Genomic DNA, 20,033 nt, shown 5'->3' on the forward strand with positions numbered 1-20,033 from the left:
AAACAAATAGTTCCCTACATTTGGGAAGCCCAGCTTATATCTCATCCTTACTATCTCATTTATATCTCATCTTTACTAATGATGATTGAAAGTTTATGAATGGCTTATTAGCTAAGCTCAGCCTATATAGATCTCTGCTCTTCTAAACCATTTCGGGGGTAAGCCTTCCAATAGAGAGGAAAAATAAAACATCATCATTAAAGGAAGTGCTTTGTTGCCTTGGAAACAAAGTGAGAACAGTGACATCAGCAACAATTATGTGTAATTTTTAGCTTTAGTTTATCACCATGGTAACCTAAGCAAGTTCTTCTACTTGAAAATATTCCAGAATGCCTTGGATAGAAGGGAAGAAAGCAAGAAGCACAGAGCTAAAGACGAGGCTTTTATGACATTCTTTGAAGTTGATTCATTGCTTAATTACTCAGAACAGAAACTTGGCAGCTGGCTTGTGTGAACTGGCTCTCCCAAAAACAGGGTGAATGCAATCTGGCAGTTTTTATATGTGACATTTGATCTCTGACAGTTCATTCAAGCAGGCATGCTTTCATCAATGGACTTTGCAATCGCAAACGTGCGTTCATACACTCCTTTTTACTTCTTAAAGCAAGTCTTGAACTTCTGAGTTATGCCTGGTCATTGAAAGACTGGTGGTCATTCAGCAATTCTGAATAAAAGGGAATTTTGTCTGTAGGCTCCAATGTCCAGGTGGAGAGGAAGCTAAATGCAGGATGGCCACATGAGAAGTTGACTGTTTTAGCTAACTTTCTTATATGTACTCAGAAATGTGGAATTCACTATGGCATGTTATCTCTTGATGCTCTTGCCCATGCATTACATTGATGCTCGTGCCAATGCATTACATTGGCAAGGGCAGATCAGATGAGATAATACCAAGCCTGTATATTAAACCTATCCAGTATATTTTATTCAGTTTTCTCTCTCTAATACACTACAATTAATCTAATTAAATTACATCTAAAGAGAATGGAATACATTGTGGAATGTGTATCCTGTATATACAGATAGTCTTGACTTATGACTATAATGGAACCCATTCTTTCTGTTACTGAATGAGAGAGTTGCTAAGTTAATTTTGTTTCATTTTACAACCTTTCATGCCTCAGATGTTAAGTGAATCACTGCACTTATTATTAGCTAACAGGGTTGTTAAATAAATCTGGTTTCCCTATTGACTTTGCTTGTTGGAAGGTTGCAAAAGGTGATCAACTAACCCCGGGACTGCAACAGTCATAAATATGGGTCAGTTTTGATCTAAATTTTGATTATGTGTCCATGGGGATGCTGCAATGGTCATAAATGTGAAAAATGGACATAAATCCCTTTTTCACTGCCATTGTAACTATGAATGGTCACTAAATGAACTATTGTAAGTTGAGGACTACCTGTACCTATTCTAATGTATATATATTATATATACACATACACACTGGATTTTTCTTATTATATATATGAATGTTTTGCACACACAGAAACACACACAGACAAAACTAGTATAAGAAAAGTGTGAATATTGGCATTTAACTTTTTCCACAGTTCCTGATTTGCGGAACTGTAAATCAAGTGCGTTTGCATGAAAAAGTCAAAGGAATTAATCTCTTGTTCTCAGGAAGTGTACATCTTACAAACATTGTCTCTAATCTGACTATTTTCTATGTGCGAGTGGAATAGAATGTTGTTCCTAGTTGGTAATTTATCACACTTGAAGGTGCCATCTTACCTAATTATATAGCAGAATATTCTAAAGGCTAAATTTCATTGCTAGATAACATGCACACCAATAATAAAAATGAGATATAAAAGCAATATATTAATTTATAATGAATACATGGATAAATGAGGAATTCTTCACCCTGATTTCTGGCTGCCACAGAGAGTTTTAATTTTAGTTGCTTCAGTAGCTCCATGAAAAAAAGCAGAATGCTGCCTTACGCAGGAAAGCATAAAGTTAAAATAGGTTAAGTGTGTATGATGAAGCTGGTCCATGGAGAACCAAATTGTGTTTATTCATCTGGTTCTTGAATTATTTGTACAGTGCACTTTTCCTTCTACCTTGATTGAAAATGGCTAATAACAAAAACTAATCATGGAAAGAAAATAACTTGTAAGATTCGGCATAAGGCTAATAAAACCTTGTAAGCTGCCAAATTCCTTAATTCTGTAGCTCATGAATTCATTAAAAAGATTGATGCTGACCTCGATCCAAGTATTTGAATAGTTTTGCAATCCAGTACTGAGCTGTTTTATATTGTATCATGTTTTATCATTTATCATGTTTCACTTGGAAATAAATGCAATGCATTTTGCTCTGGATGAAGATATTTATGATTGCCCCATCAACAGTCTGGAGATGCTTTAACTACATTGCTTGAAGTTTAATATATTGCTGTGTGGACCATCAAAATGCACTATCCTAATAACCTTTTCTAATGAAAAAGGGAATTTGTTTTCTAAACATTACTTCACTTATAAAAAATGAACTTGCGCTGCTTTGCTAGTGCTTAGTGCTGCTTTTTTCTTTTTGAAAATGAATTCATTAAGTGATTTATCAATTGCTTTGTCTTCACATTTTGCAGAATGTGTCCTGCAAAATTGTACAACTGAAATATAGGTTGGAACAGTTTCCTGCTTATCTGTGTGGAACCTGCCAAAGCCTGTCAGCTTAGGAAACTTGTGTAAACATTCCTAATAATGTTTTTTTTAAAAAATCTTATTTTTTTCCATTTATTCAAAAATAATTATTTTTCATTTTAAAGAAATGAAACACGTTATTTTCCCCTTGAATCAGGAGTATTAATAGTTCCCAGAGGACCCTCTTAGGGGTTGTGGCCGCCAGCGGATCTGGCAGCAGATTTGGACAGTGAGGAGGTTGGGGAGGAACATGGGCCAGTCCTGGAGTCTGAGGTAGGCTCTGATGAGGGCTCTGTGTTGGAGGCAGAGATAGGGCCAGAGCCATATGCCAGTTATCAGCTGCCTTCAGAGTCAGACATCAGTGAGGCAGACGAACAGCTGGAGCCTGTTCCCAGTCTGTGCATGCGCAGAGTTGCCAGATGAAGGGAGCAGCTAAAGAACAGGGATTGACTTGGGAGTAAGGCCATAGGTGGATGATGAATGGCCTCTCCCAGAGGAAATAAAAGAGGAGCGAAGGGGGAGTGGAGTTTGCAGGAGACAATTAGTTCACTTAATTGGTTTGTGACTCTCCGAGAATCCTTGCCAAGTTTTGCCGATATTGGCCTGTCAGCTCTTCAAGCCTGATAAAGTCTGTGACTGTAAATCTTCCCTTGAAAGACTTTGTTATATGTGAAAGAGCAGAATTCACAGCAAAGTAATAAAAGTTTTTTTTATCGGGACAAGAAGTTTGCTTCATGCTCTTGGGAAGCCTCGGTCAGAACATTAGGTAATGGAGCGGTCTTTTAAGCATGACTATGGAACCTGAATACGTATTCTGGATGTAAATATGTGGATTTTATGTATAATAATAATTAATAATAATAATTTAAATTTATTTATAACCACTTACATACTTTTATTTTCTCAGGTACCCTGATTTCAGTATCTAGTGAAACACCTTTGAATGTCAGGCTTACTTTTTTCTTTTTTAAAGAAAAACAAGTTTAAATATAAGTTTTTAAATAGCTATACATATTGATGGATCAGCTATTTTTATTTTAAACCCTTCACTTGGAGATAATTGATTTTCCTTGAGATTAGGTGAATCATGGTAAATCATTTTCCTGAAATATCTCTATAAAACACTCACAGTATGACTGAAAACTATCCAGCTGTTATGCTGCGGAAAGTGATCACTATTTACTGTTGGCCAACGAAGAGAAGGAGACAGTGATGCATATATGCTAGCTTTTACTTGTTTTTTTCCAACTTTGAAACCAAGGGACCCTCAGGGTGCATATAACCAAGAATTACAGAATGAAATGAAGCAAGTATCAATTTTCCGGTGATGTGGCCTGTAAGGCTGTGACTATGCACCTGAAAAGTGGGGAGGGGTTGAAAGTTTTTCATTGATTATGATACTTTAATACAAGATCAGGTCAGAATCCTAACAAATATCATTAAGCAAATAATGTAAATTGTGCGCTGTGGCTTAAAAATGAAACCTGCCACATTTATACTAAACATTTTAATATGGATTTTACTAATCTCTGAGGGTTACACTAATGTTTCATTCTGTCCTTTAAATTGTGCACCAGAGCAGAATATCCTAACCGCATGTGACAAGTATTTCTGAATGTGATTTTTATTAAGAGTTTTGTTTTAAGAGAAGAAAAAATGATGGTAGGCTTGAGGCAGTCACATGATTTTATGTAAAAGTACCAGAAGGGGTATTCAGTAGGTTCTGACCAGTTCTGGAGAACCGGTAGTGGAAATTTTGAGTAGTTCAGAGAACAGGTAAATACCACCTCTGACTGGCCCCACCCCCATCTATTCTCTGCCTCCCAAGTCCCAGTTTACAGGGAGGGAATGGGGATTTTGCAGTAACCTTCCCCTGCCATGCCCACCAAGCCACAGCACATCCACCAAGCCACGCCCACAGAACCAGTACTAAAAAAAAATTGAATCCCATCACTGAAAAATGCAATTTATACAATCTTACCTAGCGAGGGCATTTAACGGGTGAGAAATAGGATCTAGAATCCTTTGTAGAGTCACTAAAGTGCTTCTTAAACTTCTATCCCTTCCCACTTAAAAAAATTATGGAGGACCCCAAAAGAGCTTTTTTTATATGAGTTATATTTATCAATATTTACCATATTAAAATTAAAACTTACAGATTCCTAGAATATTTATTGAATCATGTAAATGTAAATATTTTTTGTGATCCTATCATTTTGAACAAATAAAAATAATATTGGGAAGAGGCACATTGTTTTAAATTTTTGCAAATATCTTCAGTAGCTAGTACATAATTTTGATTTTGTGGACCAATGCAAGAGTCTTGGATGGCATTTTAAGAAACATTACACAGTAGCATTACTTCTAGTTCAGTGCTGTTCAATGTGTTGTCATCATTTCAGTAATAACCAAAATAATAAAGAGCTGTGGTGTACACTCTCAGTTGTGGGTCATGCAACCACAAAATGATGTGCAAGTTGGGGAAGGGACTGACTATAAACTCCCTTGAGCTGCTGGAGGAAATAGTAATTCAGGGAGAGTAGGTGTTAAGTAAGTAAGCTCCCCGTTAGGAGAGCAAGTGTGCAGAGAAGCGTAATGAGAGTGATATGGAAGAACACGCGCAAACCAGCATACAGAGACAACGAATAGTACAAATGATAGTACTTTACTATGTGGAAATATAGAGGTATTCAGAGTTCAATTTACACACAGTTCAGTTAGTCAGTTATCAATGTTCTCAGTTAAGGAGTGATCCATCGAACACAGTCCAGTATCATATAATCAGTTTAGCACACAAAGCAGCTAACAGTAGCAAAAACACAGTAACTCACAATACATCCATCAATCAGCATATAACAAACAGAGAGCTAACAGTCATTCTGGCTCCATCTTATGGCTGCTTGAGGTAACAGCAACCAATCCCATTACAGCAGTACTTAAAGTAACAGTACTACTTCATGGCTTATGACCCAACTGTTAGCTTACATTCCTAACAGGTAATGTTAGCTTAAGTTTGATCAAATAATTCTAAGAGAGTCCATGGAGTAAACCATGGATATAGTAAGAGGAGAGCCATTTTAGGCTATGTGGCAAAAAATGAGGATGAGGTTGGTGGCACATTTTAATAAAAGGCATAAGCTTCCATGAGTGGCAGCTCACTACAACAGATACACAGAGTACAGGTAGTCCTTGACTTACAATAGTTTGTTTAGAGATTATTCAAAGTTACAACAGCACCAAAAAAAAGTGACTAATGATCATTTTTCACACACTTACAACCATTGCAGCATCCCATGGTCACGTGATCAAAATCCAAACGCTTGGCAACTGATTCATATTTATGACGGTTGCAGTGTCCTGGGGCAGGGGTGGGTTCCTGTAGTCACTACTGCCGGTTCGCTCGTGGGTGCACTGCGCATTTGATGCGCATGTGCAGTGCAATAAAAGTTGCTCTGTGCATGCGAAGAAGCAAAAAACAAGACGACGAGCCTATGGCGCTGCTCGGAGAGCCAGTTCGGGAGCGTGGCAGGCCTGGGTCGCTGCCGGTTCCAGCAACCCAGGCTGCCAAACTACTACCGGTTCGGCCGAACTGGTCCAAACCGGTAGGAACCCACCACTGTCCTGGGGCCCTGTGAACACCTTTTGCAACCTTCTGACGAGCGAAATAAATGGGGAAGCCAGATTCTATTTTTGCTTACCTTTGGACAGCACTGGAGATAAGATTATGGATAGCATAAGACCAGGAACCCAACAGTTATTTGTTACTCACTAGCCATCAGGAGTTAAAAAAAAACACTTGTGTGTAAGCATTGAGGTGAGCATTCTGGGCATGAAAGCCATCATGTCATTACATACACGTAGTCTTCTTTTTCCTTTATGTTTAAAGATGCATTATTTAACATTAAAAATAAAGTACAAATCCTTACATTCTAGAAAAAATATATTTTAAAATCCAGTAATTGATGATATTTGAAACATCTCTGATGATTTTATTCCAAAACCATGCATCCAAATTCACTGCAAGTCTCTATCTGGCTCTTCTGCTTATTTAAATCAGTTGCTGGTTGGATCAGTTTCTAGTAGCAGGTGTTGATACTCAGTGCAGTTAATTTTCTCCCTTTGGAAACATCATGGTTTTCTCCAGTAATGGATCTCTCTGCATTTAGAAGTCTGGCTTCTTTGTTTGGCCTTTTATCTCAACAATTGATCTTTCTGTATTAATGAAATCATGTTTTTATCTATCCAACCTTTTAAGACATTTGGAAAACTGTTCAGTGCAGTGATTCTCATCATCACCGCATTTGTCAACTGTAAATCTATTAACTGTGACCTGTAATTAGGCACACAGCTTAATGTAAAGGACAAATGGTGTCCAGTGAACTGTAGAACTAGCCTTGATGGTGGAAAGAATGATCCATTTGGTCCTCCCAGCTGTGGCTTTGGAAACCGGTTTAATGAAGAGAAAATAGGTAACATTTAATAGATTAAAATATCTCTGTTTCATTATACCCAAAGACCCATTTTCTTTTCTTCCTGTTGAGGAGAAAGGTGGAAACATGAGTATCTATGGATAACATAGTTTTCGAAATATATTTGCATTCCACCATTCATAGTCATATATAGTACATATTAAACCTAGCTAGTAACATGGAACTATGTGGATGGTTGCCCTGATTTCATACTTAAAACAACAAGCAAATAACAATAGCAATAACCTTAGACAGAGGTGGGATCCTACCAGTTTAACAACTGGTTTGCTGAGCATGCCCTTCATAGCCCTCTCTAAGCGGTTTACAGAGTCAGCATATTTCCCCCAACAATTTGTGTCCTCATTTTACCCACCTCGGAAGGATGGAAGGCCTAGTCAACCTTGAGCCTGGTGAGATTTGAACTGCCAAATTGCAGGCAGCTGGCAGTCAGCAGAAGTAGCCTGCAGTACTGCACTTTAACCACTGTGCCACCATGGTCCCCCTGTGCAGAATTTTTGGTGTCCCTAAACAGTGTTATCTTATAGCTTTTCTGCTTACCCCACATTGGTTTCACAATGTTCCACAATTCTCATGTGCTTATTATATGGGAAATCATAATTCTCCACTAATTGAAAGATCAAAATAAAATAATAAATAGTTTCTGGATAGCCCAAGGCCTTGGTTTTCTCTAGAACCTATCAAGGAATGGAAGATTATAAGAAAGAAGGGCCTGAAAATAAACCTCTAGAGAAGGAGAACTTCTGAAACCAAGCACAACCCAATGGGCAGGATTTGACCTCTGATATCCTATGCTCCTTTCCCTTGAGGGCATGCAACCATGCCCAGAGCCAGACATCTATTGAATGTATTCAAGTTAAGAGAGAGAACATTTTACCACATCTTTGTTCTTGACTGGAAATATTATGAAGAAAAGCTTGGGTAGAATTTTCAAAATACGATTTCGGGTAGCAAGGAAGTATAGATTGCTCTTAGTAGCTACATGCCTCAGTGAACATTAGCAGAAAGAGTGGGAGAAATAAGGTTGAGATTCTAATAATTGTAATATTATTCAGGGCCTAAAGCATTAGTACAAATCTAAAAAAAAAAAGCACAATAAATTGTATCAAACCCGGAAGAGAGTTGTTTGGTGAAATGTAATCATACAAAACTACAAGCAATCAGAAATGACATACTAGGTCAACAGCACTTATATCTATTTCCTATATTTATTCAATACGCGCAATAAAATTAATTTCCGTTGCTGTTAGGATTTAATTTATTTTACACACAGGGAAAAAAAGCTGCACGACAGGTGAGGAACTTCCTTACGAAAAATAGCTTTGCCAAAGTGCAAAAGGAAAAGGGCTTGGAAGAGACAAAGGAAAAAGCAAATTCTCAAGCCTTAATTGTTCAGTTTCAAAGATCAAGACTGGTATTACCTTATGCATTTCAGTTAGAGACAGGTATGGTTTCTGTGGGTACCAGAGCCTGGTTCTATCTCCTTAATTTCTGGTTGAAATTGATTTTTTCTCCTGTGGGTCTGGCTTCACTGGTTCTCAGAGGCCATTATAAATCAACCTGGTTAACAAAAGGTAATAGAAAACTTCAATCCTCAGGACCGTCTTTTGGAAAAGCCTCTCTCCATTAGGGATTGAAAATGCCAGGAGTCAATTTAAACAACATATCCAGTTTATTGATTTTTTAAAAATTAGTTTAAGCTTGATATCTAATCCTATAGTTGGGGTCGGCAACCTTAAACACTCAAAAAAGCCACAAAGGTCCTAACCGGAAGCTCCCTGTTCAATTCCGGAGCCGACCAGAAATCCGGTTTCTCCACCATAGAGTCTCCTCCTAGCACGGCATCCCTTTTCCTCTACCTGTCCTAACCGAAAGCCCTATCAATTGTGGAACTGACCAGAAAACCCATCCCTTGTCATAGAATCTCCTCCTGGCACGCCCTGCTTTCTCCCCAACCAGAAGCTGCTCTCAAAATTGTGGTGCTGACTGGTGATAGGGAGCCGCAGCTGAGGAATGAAAGAGCCACATGCAGTCCCAGAGCCGCAGGCTGCTGACCCCTGCTATAGTTTGTGGGTTCTTCCTAATGTGCATGAACTATTGTCTTACCTCTCTTCAATTGTAACTCTGAAATTTCATTGGGCTTTTGCCTTGACCAGGCTGGATGTACTACCCTGTGCAGCTTTGGGGAGGACTTATCAAAATAGTCCTTTTTCCCAGTAGTATTTTGCCCATGTGTAGATAGCCCTAAGCCAGATGCTCTTTTGTTGCTCTCTCAATACAAGAATGTCAATATAATTGCATGATACCCTCCCCAAAAACAATATTTATAAAAGTTTAGGAAACTTTGTTCATAATAAATACATGGAGATATAGGACTGAAAAAGAAATACATCAGATCTCAGAAACAAAAGTTTAGATGGCCACCAGATGGCAGTAAAGCGTTTGACTGTTTCCTCTACCTTTGCTGCCATCTAATGGTAACCCAAAATTTGCAGACCAGATGTTGTAATCCCAATTAAAAGTAGGGGATTTCTGTCATCAGTTGTGAAAAGCATCATGTCAAGTGATAGATGTGCCTAAAAAACATGCTGCAACTTTAAGAAATCAAAGTAGAAATCAACTAGAAAGACCTAGTTACTTGGGGATCGCATCCTCCCACATACATCCCTGCGGCCAATCCGCTCTCACAGGGAGGGCCTTCTCCAAGTGCCGTCCACTAGGCAATGCCAGCGGGCGGCGCCAAGGAGTAGAGCCTTCTCTGTGATGGGCCCAACCCTCTGGAATGACCTCCCCCCCCCCGACATTAGAACCACCTCGGACTTCCGCTCCTTCCGACAAAAATTGAAGACTCACCCGTTCCGACTAGCTGGCCTGGCATGATTATAAATGTTACATCTATGAACTCCTGGTAGTATATTCTCATCTGGTTATTTTAAGGGTAATGTTTTAGTTTTAATTGTTTTTAGGGCTTTCAGCCTCATATTTATTCCTCTGTACAGTACGCTTAATTTTAACCTCCTCCACATACATACATATATTTATAGTTCTATTTATATTTGTATTTTATCTGTGATTTATTGTGGACTGTACACCGCCCCGAGTCCCTTTTTGGGAGAGGGGGCGGTTTAGAAATGTGAATAAATAAATAAATAAATAAATAAATAAATAAATAAATAATAAATAAATAAATAAATAAATAAATAAATAAATAAATAAATAAATAAATAAATAAATACATGGAACCTATCAGCTACATTTGGGGCGTAGGCTTGGAGCTCTTCCAGAACGCCACTTAGACCGTGAGTACTGTATGTAAGTCTAGCACTGTTTCTGAAGATTGCTAGAGTTGTGCTCTAGCTGACAGGCTCTGTGTGGATAGACGCTCTGTTATGGTTATCACTGAGGTAAGTTGAAAAATGTCTAATGCACCTATTTAAAATAATCTTATTCTGCTCCACTATACATTAACAAGAACACTTGCTGGCTTTCCCAATTGATGGTGACATTTGGGAGACAAATCCAAAGAGTATTTTTTTTTAAAAAAAAATGTAACATCAAATCTCTTAAGGACAACACCACTCATTGGCATTGTTTCTAAGGCAGATTAGAACTTGGCTCCTAGTGCAGGGCAGTTTGTACTGGCATACTTTTCTGTGGGCTCAGGAGTGAAGGATACTACATTAACATAACCACGAGAGTGAGTCCAACGTGGCCTCTGCAGGTTAAGCTACTCTGATTGCTTACCAAGAAAGAAAGCTATTGGTCAATAGAGGATTACTGGGGGAGGGGGCATTGCGATTTTATTCTCATCAAGGATCATATGTCCAAAAGAACCAATGCACTTTTGCTCTTATAAAGTTTCTGATTGTCTCCTGAAGACTTCATTAGAATGCTTAGTTAGTTGTTTTCCTAACCAATTATTGGACTTGTGCAGACTTTTTTTTAAAGCAGATGCAAGTAGCTATTGCCTCCATTCATCTTCGCAGATGGGATTTGTATATCTTGCATCTGAGGCTCTGATGCAGGTGGTGATAGAACCTATTTAATGGAACAAGAACCTAAGCATTAATGTCACTGACTATAACCCATCACATTGCTTCCTAATAGTAAATGTGATAAATGATGCATATCCGGCAAGTATTTTGGATTTTCCCTGCTCATTTTGAACCAGTACTGTATGAAAAGAGAAAAGTAATAATACATTTGGCTCAGATAACATGACAATCTGCAGAAAATGAGATAGCAGAAATGGCTTTCAGATAGATGCAGATGAAAGTGAGCCATTCATTATAGAGCTATTATTACTTAGCTGTGTTTTGCTCAGTTTTCAACACATGCACACAACCCAGGCAGAGGTATAGGGGAAAAAATTAAAAAATCGGGTGCTCTTTTTTCATTTCCACTGCTCTAATCTAATATAACATTATTGTTGTTATTATTTACATTATTTTTAACAAACACACACACACACATACAGAATTCAGTGTGAGATGCACATAGCAGACTTCTGTGAGGAGAGTAGCTCTGAAAATGTCTTAGATATATTTGTGGCTAGTTACATCTTTTCAATTTGTCCTGAATGATCATCTGGAAGAACCTTTTGCCTATAGAAATGGTGTAGGAAGACTTCTTTCATCAGAATAGGTAAATATTTGGGGCCCAGTTGTTCAGCTACAATTCCGAATCCTTGCCTAAATTTCCTTAAACTGTTTGGAAGAACACGGATGGCCAAGATAAGCAATTTCATTTTTTAGATAATAGCAGGAATGATCCATGGATACCTTCCACATTGAAAACAATTCCTTCTGATAACATTAACAACAGATTTTAGTGTTGAACAATTGCTTTGACTCTTTCAGCTGTTCATACAAACTGCCTGCATATTTTTCAGGAATCCCCCTCCAACGCTATTCCAACCAGGAAATTGGTCCAGAGGATTCAACCACTTCATTTCTCAGTAAGTAATGCTATTTTTGTGTGTGTTGAAAGGGTTATTTTTTAAAGGCATTGTGAACTGATCTGTGGCAAAATTTGGAAAGGAACACACATGTAAGGGAACCAAAGCCATTTTTTTTCATTTTATATTACGTTTGAAAATTTTGACTATTGATAGGTATAGATCTTAACTATCAATTTATTATTATTCATAGTTATTTGACGGCATATTTACTTTATTGTAAAAAAAATTATTTATATCTGACCTTTGATTTGGGAATTCAAGGTGAAATACAGAATTCCTACTTTCTCCCCCCCTCCCCCCATAGCAACAACCTTAATAAGTGGGGTTGAGCTGAGAGAGATTAATTTAGCCAACATCTCATTTGGGGAATTTCTATGGATGAAGGTTTGATTTTCTTGGCTTTTTCTGCATCTAATTCATGATCTTCATTATTATATCACATTGCCTCTTATCTTCCCTCCAAATGGAATCACCCACAGTAATTCGGCTTTGCTAAGTTACAACTAAGGTGTAGAGATCTCTTGAGAAGAATTGTTCAAATAATGATTGGAACTTTATCGCCAAGAATACAATTTGCCAACTTTACACAAGCACCTTAAAATCTGCTTGCTGCACGCATGTGTTTCCTTCATTCTGACTCATTCATGATCGTAGAGCCATGGATGAGAGTGGGTCTCTAAGTACATTTAGTGACCTCTACATTGGCAGCAGGGATTTGACTCCAGCTCATATTTTTTTCACTAGAATGTGCTGAATGAACTAGGTTGGGAAGAGGCATTATCTTATTATAATTTTTCAGCGATGTGAATAAATATTAACTTCTATTGCTAAATGTCTGTGGAGATTCTCAGTCATCCAGGGTCATGGTTGTCCCAAAGGTGCTTTTTTCAAGAGGCAATTGGACTTTCTGGTTTTTCTTTGAAGACATTTTGCTTCTCATCCAAGAAGCTTCTTCAGCTCTTCTTCAACTCTAAATATCAAGTAACAGATTGGGTTCATACAAATTATTAGTTGGCTGATTGAACAGATCATAATGCCCGGTTTACACACAACCATATAAAATAAACCATGGCTTGAAAACCATAGTGACTGGGTTCATACTCAATCTAAGTTAGAACCAAATGGCTAAGTGGAACAAAACCTATAAGCTTCACGAATCTTAAAAATGTCCGCTGAACAAATGTTCATGTTCTTAATTGTTGAAACTGGTCAATTTTTTTATTTACAATCTGAGGAAACGTATACGATACAATCAAGTTGTACACCTTAAAAATCCTTAAAGCTCTTACTGAATGCCATGTCTATATGTATGTGTATGTCAGTGGTGGGATTCAATTTTTTTTACTACTGGTTCTGTGGATGTGGCTTGGTGGGCTTGGCAGGGGAAGGATACTGTAAAATCTCCATTCCCTCCTCACTCCAGGGGAAAGTTACTGCAAAATCCCTATTTCCTCCTGATCAGCTGGGACTCGGGAGGCAGAGAATAGATGGGGAAGGGACCAGTCAGAGGTGGTATTTACTGGTTCTCCAAACTACTCAAAACTTCCAGTACCGGTTCTCCAGAACTGGTCAGAACCTGCTGAATAACACCTCTGGTGTATGTGTATATGTATATGATACCTTTATAGATTAAATTTAAAAACTGCAAGTACCCCATTTGATGGTTTATATCTGATATGCATGGGATTGATTTGCTGGAGGGATCCCAAATGTTACCCTGAAGCTCAAGCTCTTCTCTGGGATGTGGGGGGAGGGATTTTTTTTGGAAGAATCCTGCTGACAGTGCTGTGACGATCAATCATGGCAAAGCTATATTTCAGAATTATTCAGACTATTTTACCATTTAGGCTCTCTGAAGAAAATGTTTATGATAAAACACAACTGTTTAGGTTGTCAATCATTGTTTATAGATGGGTTGGTTTCCACTTAAAATTTCATTTCTTAAAAAGAAAATGTAATAAAAATGAAGTCTAAACAGCATTGAACTGTCCAACCATTAGTGATAATTGGCTCATTTATATGCATTAGATACGCATTTGTCAGTGTCTGACTTGTGACAGCTTTGCTTTGATAAATTAAAAGCAGTGATTGTAACAAGTCCATTTGCCTCCTACCCATATATTAGGACCTTGCCTGATTTTTCTGTCATCCTTCTGATGAGTAGTTGACTTTTCAATAATTCCATTATCTACCTTCTTCTTGAGGTTGAATATCATTTGCATAAGAAGCTTATCTTGAACCAGTTGGGGTCTAGACCTATGTAGTTACATAATTACAATTTTTCAGAGAAATGTATTTCTGCCTCTGATTCAAATCAAATGATTTTTCTCCAGAAAGTGTCCCTAAATTATTTTAGGAACACACATTTAAATAAGTGCAGTGATCCAAATGCCAATGTTCTTTTCCTTGTACCTAAGCCCTTTATTATACAGTGAAACTGATTGATGTACTTGAATAAATCTAAGTATAATTATAGAATATAAGCAGGGGTGGGTTCCTGCCGTTTTTAACCGGTTCGGTAGAAGAGGTTCCACAAATCTACCGTGCTGGTTAGAACCTGTTCCAGCTGTGGGTAGAAGGAAGGAAGGAAGGAAGGAAGGAAGGAAGGAAGGAAGGAAGGAAGGAAGGAAGGAAGGGGCTTCTTCAGAGGGCCTGAGGCAAGAGCAGCATTGAAGCCCTCTCTGAAGCAGCTGGAAAAGGTACGTGTGGGTCGGAGGGAGGGGGAGGAAATCAAACTTCCTCCTGGTGCTGTGCGGGGCTTTGGCCAAAGGCTGGAGGGAAGGACCCTGGCTCGCTTGTACTTTCCCTCCCCAAGTGTAGCTTGATTGCAGGAGGAGCCACGTTGCCAATTCAATGTGGCTTCATCAGTGAAGCTGGGCTGGATTTTTACATAGCCGATCCGGGGAAAGTGTGTATGCTACAGCACTTTGCCTGGCTTCCTGCCTCCTCCTGTGGTCTCCCCAGTGCTTGCTCGTGCTCTCCCTCCCCAGGTGTAGTGACTTCCTCCCCAGGCCCCCATCCATTTCTCCCTCCCCCCCTCTCTCTCTCTCTCTCTCTCTCTCTCTCTCTCTCACACACACACACACACACACACACACACACACACACACACACAGCTGAATAAAGCTATGTAAAAATCCAGCCCAGCTTTACTGATTACAAGTTTGAAAAGGCAACGTGGCTCCACCTGCAATCAAACTATACTTGGGGAGGGAGAGCACAAGCAAGCACTGAGGAGACCACAGGTGGAGGCAGGAAGCCAGGCAAAGAGCCATGCTGTAGCACACACACTTTCCCCCAGCCTCTTTCTTTCGGAAGGCTCGGATTGGCTCCCCTCCGGCTTCTCTACCTCTCCTCTCACCCCAGCCTGCCAACAGGAGATGAGTGGGTGGGCTTTATTGCGTGCCAGGCATTTCCCACCCAGACAGCAGGCTGCATTTGCAAAGGGGGAGGTGTTTGGGGAAGGCAGCGGGGGAATGCGGGGGGGGGGATGGCAGAGGAGCTGCTTTCAAGCCATTGGAAAAGATATCCAATCCAACTTGTAATCAGTGAAGCTGTGTGTGTGAGTGAGTTTGTTTGAGAGAGAGAGAGTGAGAGAGGGAAGGGGTTAGGAGAGATAATCCAATCCAGGCATGTCACATGACTGCCAAGCCACTCCTACAAAACAGACCATACCTACAGAATAGGTTCTAAAAATATTTGAAACCCACCACTGAATATAAGTCTGATCAGCAGTTTTTTAAAAATAGTAGCCATGTGTTCTGATTGGAGGATAACACAAGCTTCAAAAATGCTGCTCTCCCTTGTGGATGGTGAAGCTTCACCCCAGAAACCAAACAGGAAGTATCTAAAGGACAGGTCTAGGCTTCCAGATTCTCTGATATTTACCTAAAATTTTGCATGACTAATATCCTACTGAGTCCTTTCCAAGGCAGATGTTATTGTATGATGGTGTTAAAAGCATGCAAGCTGTTCAAAATAATACTACCTTTTCCAATTGACTGATGATAATTTTGTCAATGCCAGTAGTGTTCAAGTGATGCTCCAGATGTTTTGAGATGGTACCCAAGGAGCCTATTATTATTGGTACTATCTTTATTTTCTTTTGTCACAGTTTTTCTGTTTCTATATGCAGGACTTTGTGTTTTGTGATCTTCTCCAGTTCTTTGTCTTTATTCTACTGTCTCCAGATATTGCTATATCTACAACCAGCCTTTTTTTTTTTTGCCTTTCTTATCAACAATCGTTAAGTCTGGGGTGTTACATGACAGGTGCTTTTTAGTTTGAATTTTAAGGTCCCAGAACACTTTAGTTTCTTCATTTTCTATCACTTTTGTCAATTTTCTGGTCCCACCTTAACTTTAACTTTTATTTGATTTCTAGACCGCCCCTCTCCCAGAAGGGACTCGGGGCGGTGTACAGTCATATTAAAACAGTATTCTTGCTTGCAGGCAAATGGTGTGTCTTGCAGATATTCCAGTGCACCGTTTTTGCTACTTTGTCATGCTGTTGTTTGCCAGCCAGTCAGCTTTATTAATATTATAGTAATTTTTCACAATCATATTTTCATTTAATATTCTGATTTCCTGTCATCCTGGGTTATCACAATGTCTCCCTCAATCTGTAAGATTTCCCTTTCAGTATCTGTGTTCATTTCCCACCACCCTGAAACTTCACAGGCACATTTTTATTAAATATTATTTATTATTTCATTTACGTTTGACTTTCTCTGAAAGGTCAAGCCTGTACAGCTCCCCCATTTTAGCCCTACAACTATAGACAGAATAGCTAGGTTGGACTAAGAGATTGTTATTGACCCAAAGTTGAACAGTGAACTCCATGACTGAACAGTGACATAACACAACATGAGAGCATGAGCAAAAAATGTACTCAGGGTGACGGGAGATGGCCACGTGGCTTAGATTGGTAAACTAGGGAGTGACCCGAGCAATCTGAGAACATGTATGTTATTTTCCACTTTTAATGTCAATACGTTTTAATTATATCTTAATGTCAGTACTTTTTAACATATTGTAAAAACTAATGTGCATTGCTGGTCTTTGACCATAATAAAGATTTACTTACTTACTAGATTGGCAATCCAGGCCCAATAGGCATTTATGCTATAGGATCACTGGATCTGGGCTTAAAAAAATCTGAACCTCTGTTTATGTTCAGCTATAACTGACATCTAAAAGCAGCAGAGTTTTTGTATTTAGAAAAAAATGCAAAATAACTCACTTAAAACCTTGCCAATTCCCCCCCCCCCAGCATCCTTGCTTCACTTTATTTTCTGGAGATGTCAAGGAGTTTATTAATGTAGGATTAAAATGTAGGGTCTCCCCCGCCCCCCAAGTTAATATGGTATGTTCCCTTTTTTTTGCCTGGTGCAAATGCATCCATTGTGGGGAAAAACATCTTTAATTCATTTCAAAGGCTTGTATTGTATTCTTCACTCTGCTGTTTTTTGAAACGTTGACTCTAATCTTAGTATTATTTATTGCGGTGTGGCATTCAGGCTAAGTTACTCATTGGAAGTAGCACTGGAGCTGATGAGACAGTTATGATCACTTACTTAAATCCCATTAATTTCAGTAGGACTTGGTCTAAATGCTACCTCCAACAGTTTGCTTAGAAAGGAGGGTAATAATTTTAATGCATCACAATATGCATTGAAGTATTCCAATAAAGTATTGCTCATATAATTCTGATAATATAGCATGGCATTTTATTGAAAAATCTCCTCCCTTATAGGCAGAATGTGTTAGAGTGAATTCAGAACATAAAATTGTGAGTCAGACATTTATCACAGTAGCACTGCATGTGTTTTAAGAATTATTATTTGCCTGTGTAGTAATGTCCACTTAATCACTTTAGATGTTTTGCTCTGTTGATTCTCTTGTTGCTAGTAATGCCTCTATATATTCCTGGATATTATTTGTGATTTTCTTTAAATTGAATATATGAATTGTGTGCTTATAGGTGTAATCCTTAAATGTAATGTAATTACAGTAAAATGGGCATCTACAGCTGAAGTTAGAAGACAGAAGAGAGAAAGTTTGTAGTTCCTTCGCTTTGTATGAAAGTTTACTATTCTTATTCTAAGTGAAGAGTTATGGTTACTGGCAGTTATGCGACACAGATTTAACTCCAAGATGTTCCTATGGCATGCAGTATGTGGCTGCAGTTTCAGGAAAGTGCTTCAGATTTGTTATAGATTTATTCACTGTTTCTATTATTGTCTCCTTGAAAAAGCTGCACTTTTTCCTGGTCTCACCAATTGGTGTGCACTCCAAGAAAATACACACTGAATCCTGGAGGTGTTAAAAAAGGTAACATGTTGGTACAAGTATCTTCTACTGCTCTGTTGTTGCCTTTTTAATGCCTCCTGAAATCAAACACTTCTTTTAAGATGTCACTGATAGACAAAGTGTGGTGCACATGCCCATGCTACAACTGAAGCACTTTCCCTGCATAGCCTTGAAACACTGCAGGACCAAGATGCAGCTCTTTTGTCCAATCCTTACAGGTTGACTGAGAATGCCTAGAACTGTGCATTCCTGGGAAGTCATTAAGCTAAATCCCACCTCAAACAATTGTAAGGCGAAACCGAGTCTTAGGCTCTGACACAATGTACTTGAAAGAATAGGGTTACTTGAGACAAATGCTCGCTATATTTAAGCAATGGCTTTGCAAACCACATCTGAATAGGATCTCAACTTCAATCCCATTTTTTTGCTTTTAAATAATGTACAGTTGCTTTACTCAAGGTGAAATTTGGATTTGCCAATCAGACACCCTTGTAAGAACTATGATATTTGGCCTTTCTCCGCTGATGATAGGCTGAAGCAATCTTCACCTATCCTTTAGCCAGCAAAAAAACAAAAACAAAAAACTAGAGCTGTGGGGAATTTGCTAGGTACAAGATAAAGGAAATGCAAGCAACATCTCTGGAACTGAGCATAAGAAAAGATGACCCAAGGCATGTTGGTGCTGTGGTGAGATGCAAGTGGGGAAACTGTTGTGGTCCAGCAGCGGCCGGCTGAGTTGTTGGTGGACTCTGACAGCTCAGACCATTATGGGACTGCTCTGGAGGATGAGGAAGACTCTGGAGGGTGTTTGGAGTCAGAGCAGGAACTAGAAAAGCCTGTTGGCCACCAGGTGGCATCTGAGTCAGGGAGCAGTGAGGAGGAACAGAGGGAGGTTGTCCCTGATGTGCGTATGCATAGAATTGATAAGAGAAAGGAACAGCTGTGGAGAAGACGTCATAGAAGGAAGTAAGGACAGCTGGTTAAGGGTGTGTCCCCTCCAAAGAGTTTATAAGTGGAGCGAAGGGAGGGGGATCTTTGCAGGAGACAACAGTCCATATTCAAGCCATTGCGAAAGCAATGGCTTGAAGTAAGTGTTATCTTGTGTTTGTGAAGAGAACTTTCTAGGCTCCCAGCCAAGGGGTGACTTTATCTATGTAATTAGTCGTGGCAGACAGCCAAGCCTGGATCTGCATATTCCTTGGATTCATGGGACAGAACAGGAAACATCCCTTGGATTAAAATGAAAGAAAGGAAAAGATTAGATGTGAGAAAAGGTTGAGCTCAGAGGTGTCAGTGAACATTTTCTTCTTTCTAGGTACTGAACAAGGAAGTCAAATCAAAGTAGCAGAAATTATTCTCCAAAGGTTGTATGATTGACTAAAGTTTTATTCGTATAGATATAAAGAAACTCAAATTCTTTTACAATTTAAAAAACTATCAATAAAACTTCCATAACTAAGCATTTATTCTGAAGAATTAATTAATGTGCTTTGGTTCAAGTAGATAGATCAATGTAGACATTAATGGGTCTTGCCTACTAGTCTGCCTGCCTGCCTGCCTGCCTGCCTGCCTGCCTGCCTGCCTGCCTGTCTCTCTCTCTCTCTCAACTGAATTCTCTATGAATGT

At 38.9% G+C, this 20,033-nt stretch overlaps 1 protein-coding gene across 1 annotated transcript in view; it reads left to right on the plus strand.

Moving 5' to 3' along the window:
- MYO3B (myosin IIIB) overlaps window positions 1–20,033 on the plus strand; it is a gene marked incomplete at its 5' end in the record, with an annotated part of 314,537 nt that overhangs the window by 55,128 nt on the left and 239,376 nt on the right. Inside the window, one exon of the mRNA XM_081955637.1 lies at window positions 12,028–12,093. Within this exon, the coding sequence (XP_081811763.1) occupies window positions 12,028–12,093 (66 nt within the window). The remainder of the gene's footprint in view (window positions 1–12,027; window positions 12,094–20,033) is intronic.

This window comes from Natrix helvetica (assembly GCF_964273705.1).
Source record: "Natrix helvetica genome assembly, chromosome: 1".
NCBI lineage: Eukaryota > Metazoa > Chordata > Lepidosauria > Squamata > Natricidae > Natrix > Natrix helvetica.